Below are 19,481 nucleotides of genomic sequence, written 5' to 3'. Positions count from 1 at the left end.
TCGTTTTGTTATGGTATAGATTCCAGTGCAGAACTTTGTCCGCCAGCAACCATTGTGGTGGAGCACCAACATCGCTTCTTCCTCTAAGATGTCGAGTTTTCCGAGTGCCTTCTCCATGTGCATCCTAGTTGAGCGCGGAGAAGGAGCGTAGTTGTTGCGTTACCCTTCACGATAGGTGGATGCAGTCATCTTCCTGATCAGTCGTCGACACACTCCGTTGATAGGATCCGCGGGCACCGCCAAGGCCACCGTCGCCCTAATCGCCAGAGAGGTCTTTAGGGTTTTGGGGGAAAAAGTCAATTTGTGGTGATCATCTTCCTTAACCATAATCTACCATTGTCGAAATTTTGGTCGTAATCAGGGAAATACATGTACAAGTGCAAGAAACGCGTATACCAGCCAGTATATACCAACACAAAGTAAAACTATACAGGCATGCATGCGCGCGCAGATCGCCAGATTCAAACATCTCACACAAACAAGCTCGCCCGCATGCGCTCCACTCGATCGTGCATGCATGCACGGTGACAAACAACTCAGGATGCATGCACCCCGCCGCTGCCCCCTCCCCCTTCCGATGGATACCCAACGGGCTACGGCATGCGCGCTCGCAACCCCCCTCATCCGAAGAAGTCGTACTTGACCGGCGTGCCGGTCGGGTCGATCCACGGCTGGGGGTGGATGAAGTTCCCCAGGGTGAACTTGTTGGCTTCGTCCTTGCTGATCACCTTCTTGTACCCTACCCAGTTGACGCGCCCCACCGTGTCGGCGCCCGGCCCCGTGTTGCCGTACTCGGCGTAGTAGAGCGTCTTGAGCCCGAACTCGCCGTTCCACGGCAGGTACCCGGCCTTGTCGATGAGCGCCGGGAGGTCCGATTCCATGAAAATGGTGCGCGAGCACTCGCGCCACGGGCGGGCGAGGTAGTTCCTGATGGGCGGGCGGCCGGGCGCCGTGAGCGCGGGCTCGCCGATGATCTGGCACTTCTGCAGCACGAACCCCGTGGCCTCCCGGGCGTCGGCGCGGCCATGCGCCGTGACGATGTTCTGCTGGTTGTCCAACGGGCGGCGGAGCGTGATGACGCAGTTCTGGAACACGGCCGCCGCGTCGCCGAAGATGAAGTCAATGGTGCCGGAGATGTCGCAGTTGCGGTAGAACTGCGCCTTGGAGTGCGCGTACAGCGTGTCCTGGAACCCGTCCATCTTGCAGTTGAGGAAGATGGACTTGTCCGCCAGCACCAGCAGCGCCACCGCCTGGTGCTTCGCCGCGCCCGCCGTGTTCTCGAACCCCACCCCGATTGCCATGAACCCGTCGCCTTGCGCGGCTATAGAAACGGATTAGTCAGCAACGCGTACGTGCCCGTCGACAACGAATTAGTAATGAACAAGTGGGCGCCGAGTGACGGCCGGGTCTCTTACTGAAGGTTGCCGACTTGAAGGTCGTGATCCCGTCCACGAAGTTCTTTTTGCCGGTGATGATCGTCGTTTTGGAACCGTCGCCGGTCAAGGTCACGTTCGGCATCTGGCTTGTGATCGTAACAGACTCGTCGTACACACCCGCCTTCAGTTGGATGACATATCTAGGATGCACGAAACGAGTTCATACATCTAGATGAACGTTGTTTTCAGACGGACATGCACGCATGCATGTATATATACGTACCTTCCATCATATTTCTTTGGCATGGCAATGAGCGCCTCATTGATGGTCTTAAACTGGCCGCTGCCGTCCTTGGCCACCACCACGTTCGGCTTGACCTCGGCCTTGAACCCGCCGCCCTTGAGAACCCTCCGCTCGCTTTCGGGCACCCACTCCGGGATGCCATCCTCCCCTAGCGCCGGCTCGGCTCGCCGTGGCGCCGCTCCCTCCTCCTCGACGAGCAGCCGGCGTTGCGGGAGCTTGAGGCCGGCGAGGAACGTCGCCGCCTTCTCGATGAACGCCAGCGCGTTACTGGTCAGCTCCTTCCCCTTGAGGAACGACAACTTCACCTTGTCCTTGAACTCCCCGTCGGGGAAGCCGTCGATGCACGTCTCCTGGTGCGTGATCACCGCGCTCAGCCAGATGCTCAATTGGTACGCCTGCTTGGTGATGCTATCATTGGCGTCCATTCCAGCGAGCGTGCGGTTGAGCTCTTCCTTGGCGTACCCGAAGAACTCCTTGCAGTCGGCAATGGCGCCCTTCACGAGGAGGTCGTTGGTCAGGATCAGTTCTGCGCGGTCGAACGCCTCCGTCAACGCTTCGCCGATCACCCTGACGGCCAAACGGAGGACGCCCAGGGGCGACGACTCGTTCGCTTTCGCGCACCTCGTCAGGCTCTCCTCGCACACGCCCTGGTAGTCCACCTGCTTGCACATCATCGTGATGGTCTTCTTCACGGCCTTGAGGTCTCCTCCTCCGTCCTCGCCGCCGCCGCCATCAGAATTTCCATTTGAGCCCTTCTTGCTGGATGACCCGTCTTTTTCTTCCTTCTGCTTCCCGTTCAACGTGACGACGATGCCGCAAACAATGAGTATAATGGCGATGGTCCCTACGGCGATCATGATGCGCTTGCGCACCTGCCGCGCCTTCTCGGCTTTGCGGCGCTCGGTGAGCGGGCCGAAGTCGCCGAACGCCGACCCCGACGACATGGTCGGTCGACCGGTTTATTGCCCCCCTTATGTTGTTGTTGTTGTTGTTGCTACTGCAACAAACCTTTTCTCCTTTATTTGCTGCTTCTTTTCCTCTCTCTCGCTCTCTGCCTTACACCGGACATGGCAGAGAGGATTGGAGAAAGGGGGCGGAGGGCAAGGGGGGAGGGGGGTTTATTTGGGCACGGCTAAATTCGAGGGAAAGAAGGGCCGGGAGACGTTTGTGGAGGCTATGTTTGGGTGTTCCTACGATCCTTGATTAGTACTAGCAGCCCCGCCATGCAACAATGGCCGCTACCTTGCTTCTCCTAATTGACATGCATTGTTCACCAATTATTTCCATCCCTCCGGCAGCGCAGATACATCAGTCGAGCTTCATCAAAACAAACCCATACATGTACTATGTCCAATTACCGGGGGTTTCAACCAAAAAGTCACTTTGGAGGACGAGCACAGTGAGCCCTATATTTTGAATAGTGTCAAAATGGTATTTTAAAGTTCAAAAAATTCTGAAAAAATTCAACAAGCTCGTATGGATGTATATCACACATGTACAAATTTTGATGTTAAAATAAGTAACCATGTGTGTTACACAAAAATGACAAAATCATGATTTTGCAAAGATGAACAGTGCATGTATATTCACTACTTAGAAATCACCATTTTGTCATTTTTATATAGATCACATGTTTACTTATTTCATCACTAAACTTGAAACATGTGTAATATACATCCATATGACCATGCAGAATTATTTTCGGGATTTTTTGAAGCTTCAACTGTGATTTTTAAACTATCTAAAATAATGTCCTCCAATGCACCCCAACTTCAAAAATCCAGTCTCGGGATTCAACCTCCTTTTGAAAAAAAAGTATGTCTCAATTCCCTAGACTGTATGCAGAAGACAGTTAAACATATCACGGTAACTTGTTTGGATAGACCGAGCTTTAGGAGAACATTGCATGGAGAGACCACTTTGCAATGACACTAATTGCATAATAGGCTTGTTGGAGTATAATTTCGAGTCCTCTCCCATAGTTCAGACTTTTGGTTGTCTTCTGGTGCATGAAGTTTAACATGGTACCAAGCCTAATGTCTTGAGTTCAAATCCTGATTTTTGCAAATTTCCCCCAAAAAAGTTGTGTTGCCCCCTCCGTGTCCACATATAGGCCTCTTGAGTCTATTCACGTATTGAATTCCCGCGTCACGCGTGAGGGGAGGTGTTGAAGTGTTTATATGGATTGCCTAGTCTTTTCCACTAGTTTGGACTTTTGGTTGCGTTGGCTAGTGCATGAAGCGTAACATGGCATCAGAGGCTATTGAATATATGATTGAGGGAGTCTAGAGATAGGGTGAAATAGAAGTTGAATGGATGCAAATTTTCATTTAGATCTATGTATTTACAACTCATGGCGGTGGCAGTTTTTCATTGCAAAAGAAAAAAAACTCGTGAAAAATCAAAGTGCCTGTGAAGATCACGATTTTCCTTTGGTTGCCACCGAAGAACATAATACTGAAAATGGATAATTTGATTCGGAGGGGCGCACAGGAAATAAGCAATGGCATTTATGCTCTCAGGATTAAACTGTTGATCACCTTTATTTAGACATTCTTTAGCAAGACTTATCTATCAAGTGGTGTTGTGTGTTGTAAATTTACAGAGACCCCCTACTGATACATATGATCTTTTTGGAGGTGGGATCTCTACGTTCCCAGTGATGGAACACATGCTAATGTTTTGTGGGGCGGCGGGTTTAGTGTGGACAATAGGAAAGTCATGTAATGTTGCTTAGTTCCAACAAGGGAACCTTTTGATCCTGCCAACGTGGTTTTAAAAATGTGTAATTACATCAATTCTTGGACGATGCTGCCGAAGGAATGCAGGCGAAAAGATCTTGAAGATGGTGATTCGAGATGTTTTTGCTCACAAGTTACATACATTGATGGGCACCGACCAGGAAGAGGACTGCAGAATGTTGCTGAAAATGTGTTTCCTTCAACTTTACTTTGCCTTTTTTTTACCAAGGAAACAATAGGAAAGGCTCATACTGCATATATATGTGTAATATGTGTGGTGGATTATTGATGCGATGCAAGCCTTAATCCTCGTAGGAGACGACCTCGTGTTTTTCTCTTATAGTTGTTAAAGATTTTGCTCTCTTCTTTTTCTCTGCCTTGATGTCATGAACTTTGTAGTATGTGGCAGTTTCTTTAATGAAAATCAATTGGGTAGTTCAATGGTTGAAAGAGAGAGTATGTGGTATTTTTGTTTGACAGTGTATGCTACCTTTACCGTTTTCTCAAGTACACAATTTGTTTTTTAGAGCCAATCACATAATAAATCTAACATAGAACAAGCCTTGTTGAGTATTCGCGGTTAGGGTTTTCTTTGTAGGGATGGCAATGGGTAGGGTACGCGGGGGGGGGGGGGGGGGGGTACAACCTCCTTCTGCCCAAACCCATACCCATAAAAAATTTCTATACCCACCCACTTCAATGCCCGTGGACGTAAATTGGTACCCACATCCATACCCATCGGATATCCTATACCCAATGGGTATTCACTGAGTTCAATATATGACATTTAAATTTTTAACAAGTAGAAAATGAGTTTAAAATTCAAGTGATGATGGGCGAGCAGTATAGCACTAACGCGAGCTCCTCCGATGGGTGGCCTCTTGGAGGTATCCAGGGAGTCTGATCAATGGTTGGTGGAAGCCCAACACAGTGGGAGGCAGTGGTGGGAATGAGGGGTTGCTGGATTGAGAGTTGGACAAGAGTCTGGTAGCGAAGAGTTAAGATTTAATCTTTTTGAGGAGTCACATAGGACATAGGAAGAGTGGCGGCCATGTAATTACATGCTATGAGTCATGGCCGGTATAAGGAACACGAGATTTAGGTTGGGCCACAGGAGTTGGATGTTGATCCTACATGCCATAGAAGTTATTTTCATTAATAAAATTTTCCTGTGGGCAAAATTTGTTGGGTATCCATTGAGTTACTCATGGGCAAAATTTCTACCCATACCCTACCCATATATTTTGCGGGTATGGATACCCATTGTACGTGGGTAAAAATTCTCTCCAAGTCTTGCCCATGCCCATTGTTTTCGGGTAGATTACCGGCGGGCACCCATACCCATGGGCAAAACTGTCATCCCTATTTCTCTCGCTCGCACCGATATTGCAATTGCAACCCATAGGCCGTTGGATGGGCTAGAAATTCAAGTAAAAATATCCAAAAAACAACCGTGCGCATTCTATGTGGGATATGACCTTGTGGTTCTAAAAACGCTAATTTTTATTTGGCACTTTAATACCGACTTATTGGTAAAGGGCGCACCCTCTCATGCTAGGTGCCAAGTGGGTTGTTGGCCCACATAATCTCCCCCATCAGTTCCCTCAGGTTTTTATGGGATGTGACTTTTTTTTTGCTCGGGTTTGACGGTTTTTTGGACTCCACTACAAATCTGGTGTTAGATTTTTGACCATGGAAAATCAACGACTTTATGCCAATTTGTGTTTGCCGAGAGTAACAAGTTTATTTGGCACTCATGGCAAATCTGACTCGGTTCATTTTTTTTCTAAGAAATTGCCATGCTCGTAAACTAAATTTACCATCCTCACGCACTAAATTTGCCACAAAAAAGTTTGATTAGCCATGTTTTAAAATTTGTCGTCAGATTTTAGCATCACCGGGTTTTTTAGGTTTCCATTTTCGTTTTCAATGAAAATTTTCAAATATTATATTTTTTTCTAAAATCCGTAAACTCTTTCAAATGTGCGAATTTTATTCAACTCTGTGAACATTTTTTAAATGCAAGAAATATTCAAATTTTTGAAATGTTTTCTAAATTGGTAAAGTTTTTAAAATTCAGGAACTTTTCAAAAAAATTGTTTTTTAATTTCTGTTTTTGTTTTTCGATTTTTTTTCAAAATTTTCGTATTTCAACGGTCAACTGGTTAACAAGTCAATCGGTCAAATAAAAATAGAGGCCAGGCAAGAAAACAACAGCTAGTGGCTAGACGGACCTGCCCATACCAGCAGCTTCAGGCACAACAGGGACAAAGTGGCGCTTGAAAGGCAGTGTAGTCACCTACTATTACCACTATAAAAGAAAGAGTAGACGAAGAACCAGATCATCCTATCCATCAAAACCTGTAATCCGATGGTCTATATCCCTCCAACATAAACATGTTTTACGCTTTAATTACTAGTAAGCTTGCACGTGCAATGCACGTCTTAGCTAAAACTCTTTTTGAAGATACATCTATTCTCAGTCAAAAACACTTTGTTTGTAGTTATATTTCTTCATGGCAGATGATTGCATGTGCAACACTGTTATAAGCTTAGCAAGAAATTTTATCGGTCCCCTCTCAAACATATGTGAACAAAATAAGCTACTAATCCCCTCTTAAATCAGATCCCTTGATCAATAATAGGAGCAAATATATGTGAACAAAATAAGCTACTAATCCTCTCTTAAATTTCTGATCTTCTGTATATAATTCCAATTCTGGACAAATGGTAGGCAATAATTACGTTCATTTTTTAAATCAATTTGTAAATCAAGGCAATACAATGTGGAATTCAAACTTCAGTCGTAACAGGTGAAGAATGATTACCAATATATCCACATCTGAGGCCTATAATAAGAAACAACAAAACTGCCGCTAGCATGGTGAATGAAAAGTCAGCATCCAACATGAATAGATAGACCCAGTAATGCGAACCAATGGCTTTGTTTTTTTACAAATGGATCCTTTTCCCTTAGTTTTTCTACCAAAACAAACAACATTCCCCGGGATAACCACCATATGTCCGTACGATAACAACTTGCACCATCGACCTGGCATGGTTCTTAGTTGATTGCGCCTCTTCTTCTGCTCTCACAGGATACAAACCTGACAGTGTCATGTGTAATGCTCCAATAATCAGACAATCAAGATGCACACACTTATATATAGACTCAATCTGCTTAGTGAAGACATCTTAACATGTGTTGACATTCACAAAAGTGTCAGTAATGCTTTCATAGATGACAAAAGCAGATTTATACTATGCCAACAGAATTACCGGTACATATTTTTATTGAAGTACATATGTACATGTACATTCAGTAGTCTACCTGATTTTATTATTGTCAGAACATGCAGAAGATTTTAAAAGGTAAATAGACAAATACCAATCCAAGTAATATGAACATTGGGATGCTCTGGTTTATATATCCTTGCTCTGATTTCTTGTGCAATCTATTTTCCATGTAATACCAATCTGATATCTTGGTGATAACATGATCGAGTGAAAGAAAAAAAAATACAGAACAACATTGGGAAAATATATTGCTAATGAAAACAATGTTCCCAGAAAAATATATTGCTTATATTAGAAACATGTTGTAGAAAATGAATCTAACCTAGGGATATATAATATAATATAATAAATATCCTATATGCTTTTGTTTCTTCTATTTTGTTTACATATTTTCTCATTTCTATTGAATAGGATTCTAAAATCATTTCTTAGAGTGGAAATGCGCATAAAAGAGGACACCACTTATAGTTATAGACATTAAGGATATTATAGTATTAATTTAGCCTGACTCCACCCTCCTTAAAGTTTGACTAATTTGAATTACATAGGTGGTGGGGCATATTTATAACAAGTCATAAATAATACATCTGTATAAATGTTTTCTCTACATTCGCTCTATATTACAAGGCTAGCATCTTTTACTGTTGCACAGAATTGAAATCTAAAAGGAAGGTCACATTACCAAGAATTCAACTTCCAGACAATATGCAAAAATGGGAACCATAATCTCAAAAATCTTTTACCACCCTCGTCCATGTCGATGAAAGATTAAATAACTATAGAAAATATAGATGGTACAAAATCTCGTTCCATGACATCACAAGCTCAACGATGGTACAAACGAGCGACTAAACTGATGATAAATGTATACCATGCAGATTGTAGACTTTCGGATTTAACTCCACCAGCTGGTAACAAAACATAACATGGGTGTCCTAATTCCTAAATGGGCGTTGAAGTCCTACAATGATCATAGGACCAGTCCTCTTCTTATGGTTCTATCTACAGGGATCCCAGTGTGTTGGCAGAATCAACATGCATGTGGCCTCAAAACAGAAAGATAAATCATGTCAATATTTTGTATGGACAGATTTGATAGCGATCAAAATGTACCCAATATGCATGACCTTTGGCCTGCGATCCAAATGCATCCAAACGCCCGAGCTCCCGCAGCTCCAAGCTGCCGCCGCCCTGTAGGCTCGCGTCGGCGCCGCGCGCCGCCTCTCGCTGGAGACCATCGCAGCCGGAGGTTCACCGTCAAGGCTGCCACACCCCTGCCCTTCCTCCTCTCCCTTCCTGCCGTTCTTCTATATCTCCTCCTCACCTTCGAAGCTCTCTCTCACTGGAACTGCAGCAGGCCATGGAGAAGCTCAGCCGCCGCCCATCCGACTCGCCGGAGCGGCCTGTCATACAGACATCATTTAATGGCAACCGAGTCTGCATATAACCCTGCATGATTTACTACCTCAGCTATGCTCTATTATGATAGTTGATTAGAGTGATTAAAACCCCAAGAGTATATGAAATGGGTATGATTGTAAAAAAATTATAATAAGCTATACCATGTTTCTGGAGTTGCAATCATTAGGTTGAGAAGGAACAAAACCAAATGAGATGCCTGCTGCATAATTTTCTAGCGGAGAGCCAATCAGTATGGCATCTCCGTCTATCTTAGGAGGTACAATCTGCAGTTTTATGTATGATTTGGACAATTAGCCTCACCAATAATGTTTTTTGTATCACTGAAGAGAAAAGAAGGCGAGACACAATGTTGAATGGATAGATAGCCATCCAGTATCAACCATCTAACAGGAAAAATATGTGAAGACGGTACTAACATCCGGCATTCAACGCTGCTCCCATGATTGCAGAATGGGCAGGAAAAGACCGTATCGAGCTTGTCCATCCGCTTCCGGTGGGTGGCTTAGCGGCCGCCTTCCTCTTCCCCACAATTCAATTTCTCTTCTTCCTTGCAAAACCTACGCAGAGCAGCGGTTAGAATCTACCTATCAAATGATGAGATGATATTTAACACACTAATGGAGTTGCTAGCCGCGAAGAAGAGGACCATCGGGGCTGCGACGGAGAAGAGGACCTGCAGGGCGGCGGCGGAGAAGAGGACCGATGGGCGGCATCCGAGAAGAGGAGGACCGGCGGGCGGCGCCGAAGAAGAGGACCGGCGGCGGAGGGCGAGCGAAGCGGGAGCGGAGGAGGGCGAGGATGGGGCGGCGGACGGCGGGCGCACGAGGCCCGAGGCACGGCGGCACCTGCTTCCGTTGCAGTCGCTGTGCGCCTCGTCGGTGTCGCCCTTGTCCCCTGGCGAGCGGCAAATTGGAGGTCGTCAATCCCTGTCAGCCGGCGTCGGCGGGGCCGAGCGGGCCGAGTAGCGGCTGCGCTTGGCAGCGAGAAGTGGCGGCGGGATCGAGCGGCGGCTGGGCGGACGGCAGGCGCGGCGGGCAGGCGCGGAGCATGAAGGGGCGGCGGCGGGGTCGAGCGGTTGGGGGAGAAAGGGCGTGCGGGACTGCGGGAGTGCGGGTGGGTGCGGTTTTTCTTTTTGAGAGAGTTTCGTTAGCGATCTGGCTTAATTGCGTGGCTTGTTGGGTTAAACACGGAACGATTACAGACCATCGGATCTTGTCTATGGACGCGCCTGATTGTTTGGATCTGCCCCTTTCTTTCTTTTATAGTGGTAGTAGATAGTAGATTCACCATGCCATTGCCTAAAACATCTGTTAACGAAAATCATCGTTAACAAAATCCCCGTCGCTAACCAAACGCGATACCCCACCACTCGCCCCTCTCTCTCGCACGCCTCTCTCTCTCCCTCGCTAACCTCTCCACCACGCCCCGCCACCCACGCCCTTCTCGGCCGCCGCTGCCCCACGCCGCCCGCTGCTCGCCCACGCCCTTCTCGGCCGCCGTCGCCGCCCCCCCCCCCCCCCCTCTCGTCCTCGCTGGCGGCCCCTTCACGCCCCCCGCCGCCAACCCAACCTCCCAATCCCCATCCCCTTCCGCATCGCCGCCGCTCAGACGAACTCGCCGCCGGCCATGGCCACCCCCACCCTCCCCTCTCCTCTCCTCTCCTCCTCCCCTCCCCTCATCACTAGGCATGACAAGACCCGAGTAAAGAGGGAGATCCACCGCGCCCGAAAGCACGTCAGGCGGCGGCCATGGCGCGCCCAGATCCGCCATTGCCGCCGCCGTCGAGCTCCTCTACTCCCAGCGCCGGATCCACCTCCATCCCGACAACCGCGCAACAGCAGGCGCCGCCACCGACGCCTTCTACACCCCAAGCGACGGCGGCGCCCAGATAACACGGCTCGTCTCCTCCCCGGAGGAGCCACCGTGGCCGGGCTTCCGGGAGAAGCAGAGGACCGACGCCGGCTGGAGCTACTTGTCCAGGGCCACCGAGCTCCCCCCCAAGCGGCCACAACCGGCGACCTCTCCCTTCCTGTCCAGCTTCCTCCACGGCTGCTCTACTTCAACACGACATGGACGGATGCCACATCCACCGAGCCACGGACGCCATGGACGGAGGTCCAACCCTTGTGCGTGCATCTCATCTATCCTCTCCCCACTCTTGGATTTACTATTTACTAGGCTAATTGCTTGGTCCTGTTGTTTCAGCAGCAGCAGCAGGCCGCCATTTTCATTGATTTGAGGAATTCCTGCAAGTGATTGATGGTGTGCAGGCCATGGAGGGCTTCAACCCATCAAGGTACGCTGCTCCAAACCCCCTCTGTTCGATTGGATTGGACCAAATCCATTGATTTCTTCTTCCATTCTCATCTTGTTTGCCCGAGGAGACCAATTGAATTCATGGACTAAATTATTATTTTTGGTCTTGTGAATGCTGGTCAAATTCCTTGATTTTATTTTATCCATGACTCAGGGAATATAAAGTGCATGCTGTGAGCCAGATACATGACAATTATATTTTATCTATCAATGCTAAAGCTCCTTCATCTGATCAATGCTTCTTAATTTGAATATAAATTATGTACCTATATTTTGAATTCTGATCAATGCTTCTTCATTTGGATATTTTATAATTCATAGACAGGATTGCGACTTGGTTAATAACACAATTTAATTTTCTTATTATGTTGTTAAAGTTCTTAGGAAAATAGGCACATATCATCGTAATAGCTCTGATGATTCCAAAACTATTTAATGTTAGATCACTGTAAGAAAGGAGTATTTTTTGTTGGTCTCAGAGAATAAGAAAAAAATGCATTTCAATTTCACTGTAGTCTTGTATGCACTACTAATTTCACACATGGCAGGCTTTGTATGTGAAATCCCCAGAGTTGAATGATCTGAACCTCAACTATTGTACAAACCTACACCCAGGTATTATGTCCTTAGCTTTTTCATCAGGTTGTCAGGTTGTCAAGTCTGCCACACAAGGTGCTCTCATGGGTGTAGATTTATCCATTGGCTACCCATTAGAGCATCACTTGCAGGACTCTCTGTTTACACATAAAATTGATGTAGCTTTTCTAGCCTTCTGTGTATAACTACCTTTTTTTTCATAGTTGTATCAAGTAAGGATTACTTTATCCATACATTGTTGGCATAAAATTGACGCTCAGTCTTGTGGCAGACTTTGTGCATTAGAAGACACTTGCCCCAGATCCAATTCGTCGATGGAGTTAGAACAATTCCGTACAACAGAGTATTAGGTAATTTATGTTCTAACCATGTTATTATTATTGCAGAACCAAATACAAATGCTTAATCTGAGCCATTTCTCACTCCATTTCCTCTAGGTGTCTACCAATTATTGTTTGTCTTCTTAAGTGAATGAGCTGCTGGTCATACTTTAACCACACGTCAATTGCAGGAGTGCGACAGCGCCATCCTGTGCCACAAACCATGCGAAGAATGATGGGGGTGGTGTAATCCTATGCTAGCTAGCGTGCTAGACAGATTTAATAAACTCTTTGGAGCTCATCTTTTGCCTGAAAAGCTAAAACTAACCTGCCACAGCAGTGACTAATGATTAATACAATGGAGTTCATTTGATCCACCTTAAAAAAATACCTATTGGGAATAAGAATGAAAAGTAATCACCCCTGTTTCTGCAGTGGAATTCAAGTATACCGGCTCGTCTATTTATTTGACTGTTGTTAGATTGTTTCATCCTGGTCTGATGTGTTAATGGAGTTGTTTCATTCCTCACACGACCCCTTCCAGATGCATTTTCGGGGTCCTCTGATTTTCACAATAAATAACAACTTCTGCTGAAGATAAACATCATGACAAATGCCCCCAAACCAGAAGCGAAATGACCTAACAAATATAATGCCATCAGACGCAATCCTGAATCTCTCATCAATGCAGAGATGAGTGGACGTTCCAAAAGCTTTGTCTCCGTTACCTGCTGGTTCAAGATCTGCACAAAGTTTCCTCCCTTCCGTCGTCGGCCTCATCTGAAGGTATTCTTCCCCGGCCTTGTCATTCTGCAAGAGACAATTGAATGTTTGTTTCGACATGGATCTCCAGAGACGAAGTTCTGCACTCAGTGTCGCAGATTTTGTTTTCTGTTCCACCTCCGTTTAGTTTCAACTGTAGTTACCTGATAAACCGTGGAGGACAAGCGCCCTATCAAACCAGAGAAATGGACAAGCGCCCTAGCAAACCAAAGAAATTAATTGTCAGAACTGTTGTTTATGCTTGTTTGATTCTGATGCTTTCAGTTGGCATTTGCGTGTCACCTTTTCATAGTTACTGATCGCTACTTTTCTTTAAAATTGTACGCATACAAGCCGCAACGCTGAGTGAGCACAATTGTCCTATGACACATAATTCAGATTTTCACTTTTAAATACTTAAGAAGTGCAATTTTTCTTGAAATTTGTACAAGTACATGCTTCTGGTCAGAGTGAGCACAACTGTCCTACGGTACAAAATTCAGAGTTTTGCTACACATTCAGATTACTAAGAATGCCATAATTGCAAATACGTTAGAGGCATGCCGTGTAATTGCAACAAATATCAATAATAAGGTCTTATATATTTTCTAATTTCCAGGTCCTTTTTCTTGAAAAAATTTCAGGTCCTTTGATTGGTCTATTCTGCGTCAAAGACCCTGTTCACCTCTGGTAAATTCCGCTGCAGCCTCAATTGTACGTGTGCTTCAATCTATTTTCATGTTGTTTCTTGGGCCTTAGTGTTTTGTTTCTTGGGTGTTTGACGAACGCTTCACAAATTAAGCTCCTCTTAACAATTTCAGAGGTGTCGGTTGGCCTGCAGCTCGTGTGGTCGGAGGTGCTCGTGTGGGCGGAGGTGCTCATGCGGGACGAAACTTAGTGGTAAGCCTCTTCTCCCACCCCACCCCCTCTCAGTTCTTCCCCTTTGCTTTGGAAGATCTATGTTCATGCCATTTCTGTTTATAAATATCTTCTGTTGTTCTAGCTGAGTCTTGACTTATCCGGTGTTCATGGAGGTAACTAAGGTATATCTATGCTGTAGTCGACAAGGAGGCCTACCTATGATGCCCGTGCAGTTGAAAATGTTTGCAAGCCAGCCTATGATGTCTGATTGGAGGCCTACTTATGATGTCAGGTTGTTGTACACGGAAATTTTGTGGGATAGTTTGCGGATTGGGAGTTTATGTTTTTCCTCGTTAGCTTTTAAGATTGTTGTAGTTAAAACATGAGATGGAAGCCTCATATTGAATACTGAGCTATGTTACAAATTTATAGTAGTGGCTATCTTCTACATCAGCCTTTGTTCAAATAGTCTATTTTGTATGTTTTGTTCATGGAAGTTGATTATCCTCGCATACAACTACCCTCCGCATACAAATACAAGCCGCAACGCTGAGTGAGCACAATTGTCCTATGACACATAATTCAGATTTTCACTTTTAAATACTTAAGAAGTGCAATTTTTCTTGAAATTTGTACAAATACATGCTTCTGGTCAGAGTGAGCACAACTGTCCTACGGTACAAAATTCAGAGTTTTGCTACACATTCAGATTACTAAGAATGCCATAATTGCAAATACGTTAGAGGCATGCCGTGTAATTGCAACAAATATCAATAATAAGGTCTTATATATTTTCTAATTTCCAGGTCCTTTTTCTTGAAAAAATTTCAGGTCCTTTGATTGGTCTATTCTGCGTCAAAGGCCCTGTTCACCTCTGGTAAATTCCGCTGCAGCCTCAATTGTACGTGTGCTTCAATCTATTTTCATGTTGTTTCTTGGGCCTTAGTGTTTTGTTTCTTGGGTGTTTGACGAACGCTTCACAAATTAAGCTCCTCTTAACAATTTCAGAGGTGTCGGTTGGCCTGCAGCTCGTGTGGTCGGAGGTGCTCGTGTGGGCGGAGGTGTTCATGCGGGACGAAACTTAGTGGTAAGCCTCTTCTCCCACCCCACCCCCTCTCAGTTCTTCCCCTTTGCTTTGGAAGATCTATGTTCATGCCATTTCTGTTTATAAATATCTTCTGTTGTTCTAGCTGAGTCTTGACTTTTCCGGTGTTCATGGAGGTAACTAAGGTATATCTATGCTGTAGTCGACAAGGAGGCCTACCTATGATGCCCGTGCAGTTGAAAATGTTTGCAAGCCAGCCTATGATGTCTGGTTGGAGGCCTACTTATGATGTCAGGTTGTTGTACACGGAAATTTTGTGGGATAGTTTGCGGATTGGGAGTTTATGTTTTTCCTCGTTAGCTTTTAAGATTGTTGTAGTTAAAACATGAGATGGAAGCCTCATATTGAATACTGAGCTATGTTACAAATTTATAGTAGTGGCTGTCTTCTACATCAGCCTTTGTTCAAATAGTCTATTTTGTATGTTTTGTTCATGGAAGTTGATTATCCTCGCATACAACTACCCTCCGCTCATGAAGCCTCAGATTGAATACAGAGCTATGTTGCCAAGGATTAGAATGCATTATTTCCATAGAAGCAAGATTATTTGATCCTATTGTAAAGTATTTTTTAGTGCTTATATTTGGATGGGCACGATGTGGTGCAGGTTCCTCCGATTCTGGAAGCACACGGCTGAATGGAATCCAACAGAACCAATGCTACATCAGGGTGCACCGTTGAAGCATTTTGATTGGCCCGAGAGAAATGAGGACACTGCATATCAGACAACCTTTTGCTTACTAACCTCGTAAATATTTGAAGTGTAAGTTTCTAACCACAAAAATGATCTCATAACCTTGCCTGTGACATTGCACCTATGGTATGAGGAGTACGGCAAATTTTACAAATAGAACATATCTAATTTGTGGTAGCAGAATTACATTTAGTACTGAATATTTGATGCATAATCCTTATTCCGTATGGAGCGAAGTCTATAACCTTTATATCTAAAGCGGTTTAACTTTGATACTAGGCAATGGGTATGCAAAGCTTTGCCACTTTCTGAAGTGCGTTGAAATAGGAGTTCCAGATCTTGATTTTTCAAGAAACTGAAGAAGAGCGTTTGAGGAAAGAGGAGAAGTGGGAGGCACGGGAAGCAAAGAATTGGAGAAGGGAGAGGGAAAAGGAGAAGTTGCTCAAGAAGAATACTAGAAACGCCTTACCAGTAGGCTCTCGTTGCAATGTTTTCATGGATTATTGGATGAGTCTTCCTCTTGATTGTTTTTTTAGGTAAGTTCATTATCACATTGAAAATATATGATGGATACATGGAGTTTTGTGGGTAACCTGATTTATTGTGCCCTTTTTAGATTTTTGTTTGGAATTAATATTCAGTACAACCATTGCCAAAGTATATTGATCTACAGATCAGCTACTAAATCATTCCTCATTTTTCAATGCTTTGTATGACAGGTTCAGTAAGATGATGACATCCGATTAATATCTTGCTGTTCAGGAGGTTTTGACTATATGAAAAATATTGTTTTCTTGCCAGTGAAGATTATCATGTTTGTACGCCTACCCTATAGTAAATTGCCGTATTGAGATCAATTGTTGGATTATCAGGGCCATGAACTGCTAAAAGATAGTGATGATCCCTTGAGTCTATTATAAGTACCATTTTAGTTTGATGTCCTTTTTTATTGATTTGTTTATGATAATAATTGAGAAATAAAGAAGCATTGTGGCATATCAAATATTACCATACATGGAAAATACCCTTGGAACATGGTGTTAATTACATTTGGTTATGTATTTTATTTTTTAAAAATTCAGAAAAACTTAAAACGTTCCAAAACTTTTTCCCAACAAACTTGATTTGTCGTTTCTGTCGTACAAAAATATTCCGTGACAAAATTTTGACAAATATTCTCTGACGATAGCATGGACAGTATGGTGTATATAGCCACATTTTTTTTACGTCCACAACAACAAGAAAGTCATTTCTTGGGGAAAGAATTTATGTTGATGCAACGTGGAAAACATTAATATTGGAGTTATATTATGTATGAACGAAAAACTATGTAAATATCAACCCGTATTTTGATAATTATTTGATGACAAGTGAGACGTGCGTTGCACGTGCAAGATTACTAGTCTAAGAAAAAGGCAGTATAGGACTTGGGCGCACCTATTTCTCGCTTGAGCGAGACGAAGTCAGCACTCACATCAGGGCGTCACGACCAGGCCCATCCAGGTTAGTTCATCTTTTCCCCTGTTTTTACCTTTGTTCATTTTTACTTATTACTTTTTTAGAAAATATTTAAACACATATTTAAAAAACGTAATTAAAGTTTTCTAAAAATAACTTAATAAAATGTTAATGCAATGTAAAACAAATGTTATCTTATTTCAAAAATTGTTGATAGCATAAAAATGTTTGTGACATTTTAAAAATATTCATGCATTTCAGAAAAATGTATATGACATTGTAACACAATCGTATATTGAAATTGTTAATCATACAGCAAATAAATTTTTCAGATGTATATGAAAACAATTAATAGTTTTTATGAAAAAAACTTGTCATCAAACATTTTTTGAAATAAACGTTAAGCATTGTATTTAAAAATAATAATCATGTATCTAAAAATGTAAAACATGTATAGAAATAGGACATGACTACAAGTCTGAGGTCAGATTTTTTACCATGGAAAATCAAACGTTTTTCATTATAAATTATGTTCCCCGTGAATTGTGTCGTCAGAAAATTGCCGTGAACAAAATTTGTTATGATCTTACCAATATAAGTTGCCATGATTTTTTTTCAGATTGTTCATGTCTAACAATGTAAAAGAATGTTCTTCAAGTATACAGAAAATGTACACATAAAAATATTTATTAAAATGGTAATCATGTAATTTAAACATATTTAGCATGTATAAAAATAACGTGTTATATGTATACAAAATTAGACATAGAAAACCTAGAAAAAAGATACAAACAACGCATAGAAAAAAAGCAAAAAAAAGTCTATCAAAAATGTTATAAACCTGATGAAAACCTTAAAAAGAAGGGAAAAAACAAAGAAAACTGGTGAAAGAATTCAAAAAACGCAAAGAAAGCAAAAGAAAACTATTAAAGGATATAAAAGAAAAAAACATTGAAAACCAGAAAGTACTCTTCTAGGCCCGAGCTCAAAAAGCTCGGCTTAACAGTAAAATAAAAAAATATTGAAAAGAAATTCAAAAAATTCTGAAAATTTTTTAGTGACAAACATTGACAAAAGTTTTCGACACTTGCAAATTTTCATTGTGAAACAACATTTATAGAAGCCATGGCAAAAAAAGAAAATCACCACTCCAAAATGCTTTTGGAGATGACATCTTTGGAGCATCGATTTTGTTTTTTTAGCTAGGGCTTCTACAAATATCATTTCACAATAAAATTTTGCAAGCATTGAAAACTTTTGTCAATGATTGTCACTAAACATTTTCAGAATTTTTTGAATTGTTTTTTTTTTCAATTTTACTGCTCACCCGAGGTCATATGAGCTCGGGCTAAGAAACTCCATGTCCCTAAAGCAGCATAGTTCAACAAACAAATGGACAGACAAAAAAAACCAACAAAACTTAGTCCCACCGCTCGCTATTGTAAGATGTTCTAGCTTTTTTTTTTTGTGAATTGAATGCATCTGGGCGCATTTTAGCGTGTTTGTTCATTCATTTCAGTTTATATGTACTCTCTCTGTTCTTAAATATAAGTCTTTTTAGATATTTCAATATAGACTACATACGAATGTATATAGATGCATTTTAGAATATAGTTTCATTTATTTTGCTTCATATGTAGTACGTATAAGAATCTCTAAAAAGACTTATATTTTAAAACGAAGGGAGTAGTTCATACTAGACTATTTAAAATCTTATATTTGTGAACGAAGGGAGTACGAGACTGAACAAAAGAAAAACAGCAAACCAGACCGTCCTGGTAGCTACTTGAGGGGAAATGCTTCAGGCGAGATGGAAGGTGTACTCGCTATAAGTGAGATATAGGTTTTGCGATAGGACCTCTCTCCCGCATGGTCCGCCCGAGTACTTGCCTTCTGTTCCCGTCAGAAGACCTGTGTTCCTGCAATCGCCCGTTAACCCCAGCCGGTCGGCATCAGTGCAGCTGGCAGATGCTGCGATCATGCATGGTAGGTGGGCTGTCACAGAGCTCGATCTATCATTCCGACTTCCGAGGCAGGAGGCATCAGCACACAGCACTGTGCGTGGTGCCGACCGGTTGAGCGCGCACGAACCGTACATACGTCGAGCTAGCTCACATCGACTTAGCTGGCACTGCACTGCACCCACGGCTACAACCACGAACTTGCTAGCTAGCTAGCGCGCCATGCCTACACATCACTTGGATGAACAGCACGGCTCCTTTGCTAGC

At 43.4% G+C, this 19,481-nt stretch overlaps 1 protein-coding gene and 1 long non-coding RNA gene across 19 annotated transcripts; one reads left to right on the top strand and one right to left on the bottom strand.

Annotated features, from left to right (window-relative positions):
• Positions 1–378: 378 nt before the first annotated feature.
• On the bottom strand, positions 379–2,798 carry LOC123116199 (pectinesterase). The gene is made up of 3 exons (XM_044537194.1): positions 1,660–2,798; positions 1,416–1,576; positions 379–1,321 (listed from the first exon to the last, which is right to left on the bottom strand). Exons 1-3 carry the CDS (start codon positions 2,622–2,624, stop codon positions 621–623), a joined length of 1,827 nt encoding a protein of 608 aa, XP_044393129.1. The 5' UTR covers positions 2,625–2,798; the 3' UTR covers positions 379–620.
• Positions 2,799–10,672: 7,874 nt separating this feature from the next.
• LOC123112025 (uncharacterized) lies at positions 10,673–16,791 on the top strand. Of its 18 annotated transcripts, none has more exons than XR_006455041.1 (14): positions 10,673–11,266; positions 11,346–11,436; positions 12,005–12,071; positions 12,325–12,403; positions 12,565–13,159; positions 13,780–13,825; positions 13,957–14,035; positions 14,139–14,288; positions 14,828–14,897; positions 15,005–15,083; positions 15,244–15,336; positions 15,709–15,864; positions 16,075–16,331; positions 16,515–16,791. It is a non-coding gene; the product is annotated as an uncharacterized lncRNA (long non-coding RNA). The 18 variants fall into 18 exon arrangements; XR_006455040.1 differs by having other exon boundaries at positions 13,780–13,849; positions 14,196–14,288; positions 14,828–14,873; positions 15,187–15,336; XR_006455027.1 differs by having other exon boundaries at positions 12,491–13,159; positions 13,780–13,849; positions 14,196–14,288.
• Positions 16,792–19,481: the final 2,690 nt, after the last annotated feature.

Source organism: Triticum aestivum, chromosome 5B (assembly GCF_018294505.1).
Source record: "Triticum aestivum cultivar Chinese Spring chromosome 5B, IWGSC CS RefSeq v2.1, whole genome shotgun sequence".
In the NCBI taxonomy this organism is placed as follows: Eukaryota; Viridiplantae; Streptophyta; class Magnoliopsida; order Poales; family Poaceae; genus Triticum; species Triticum aestivum.
This window is presented reverse-complemented; position numbering and strand designations above follow the sequence as displayed.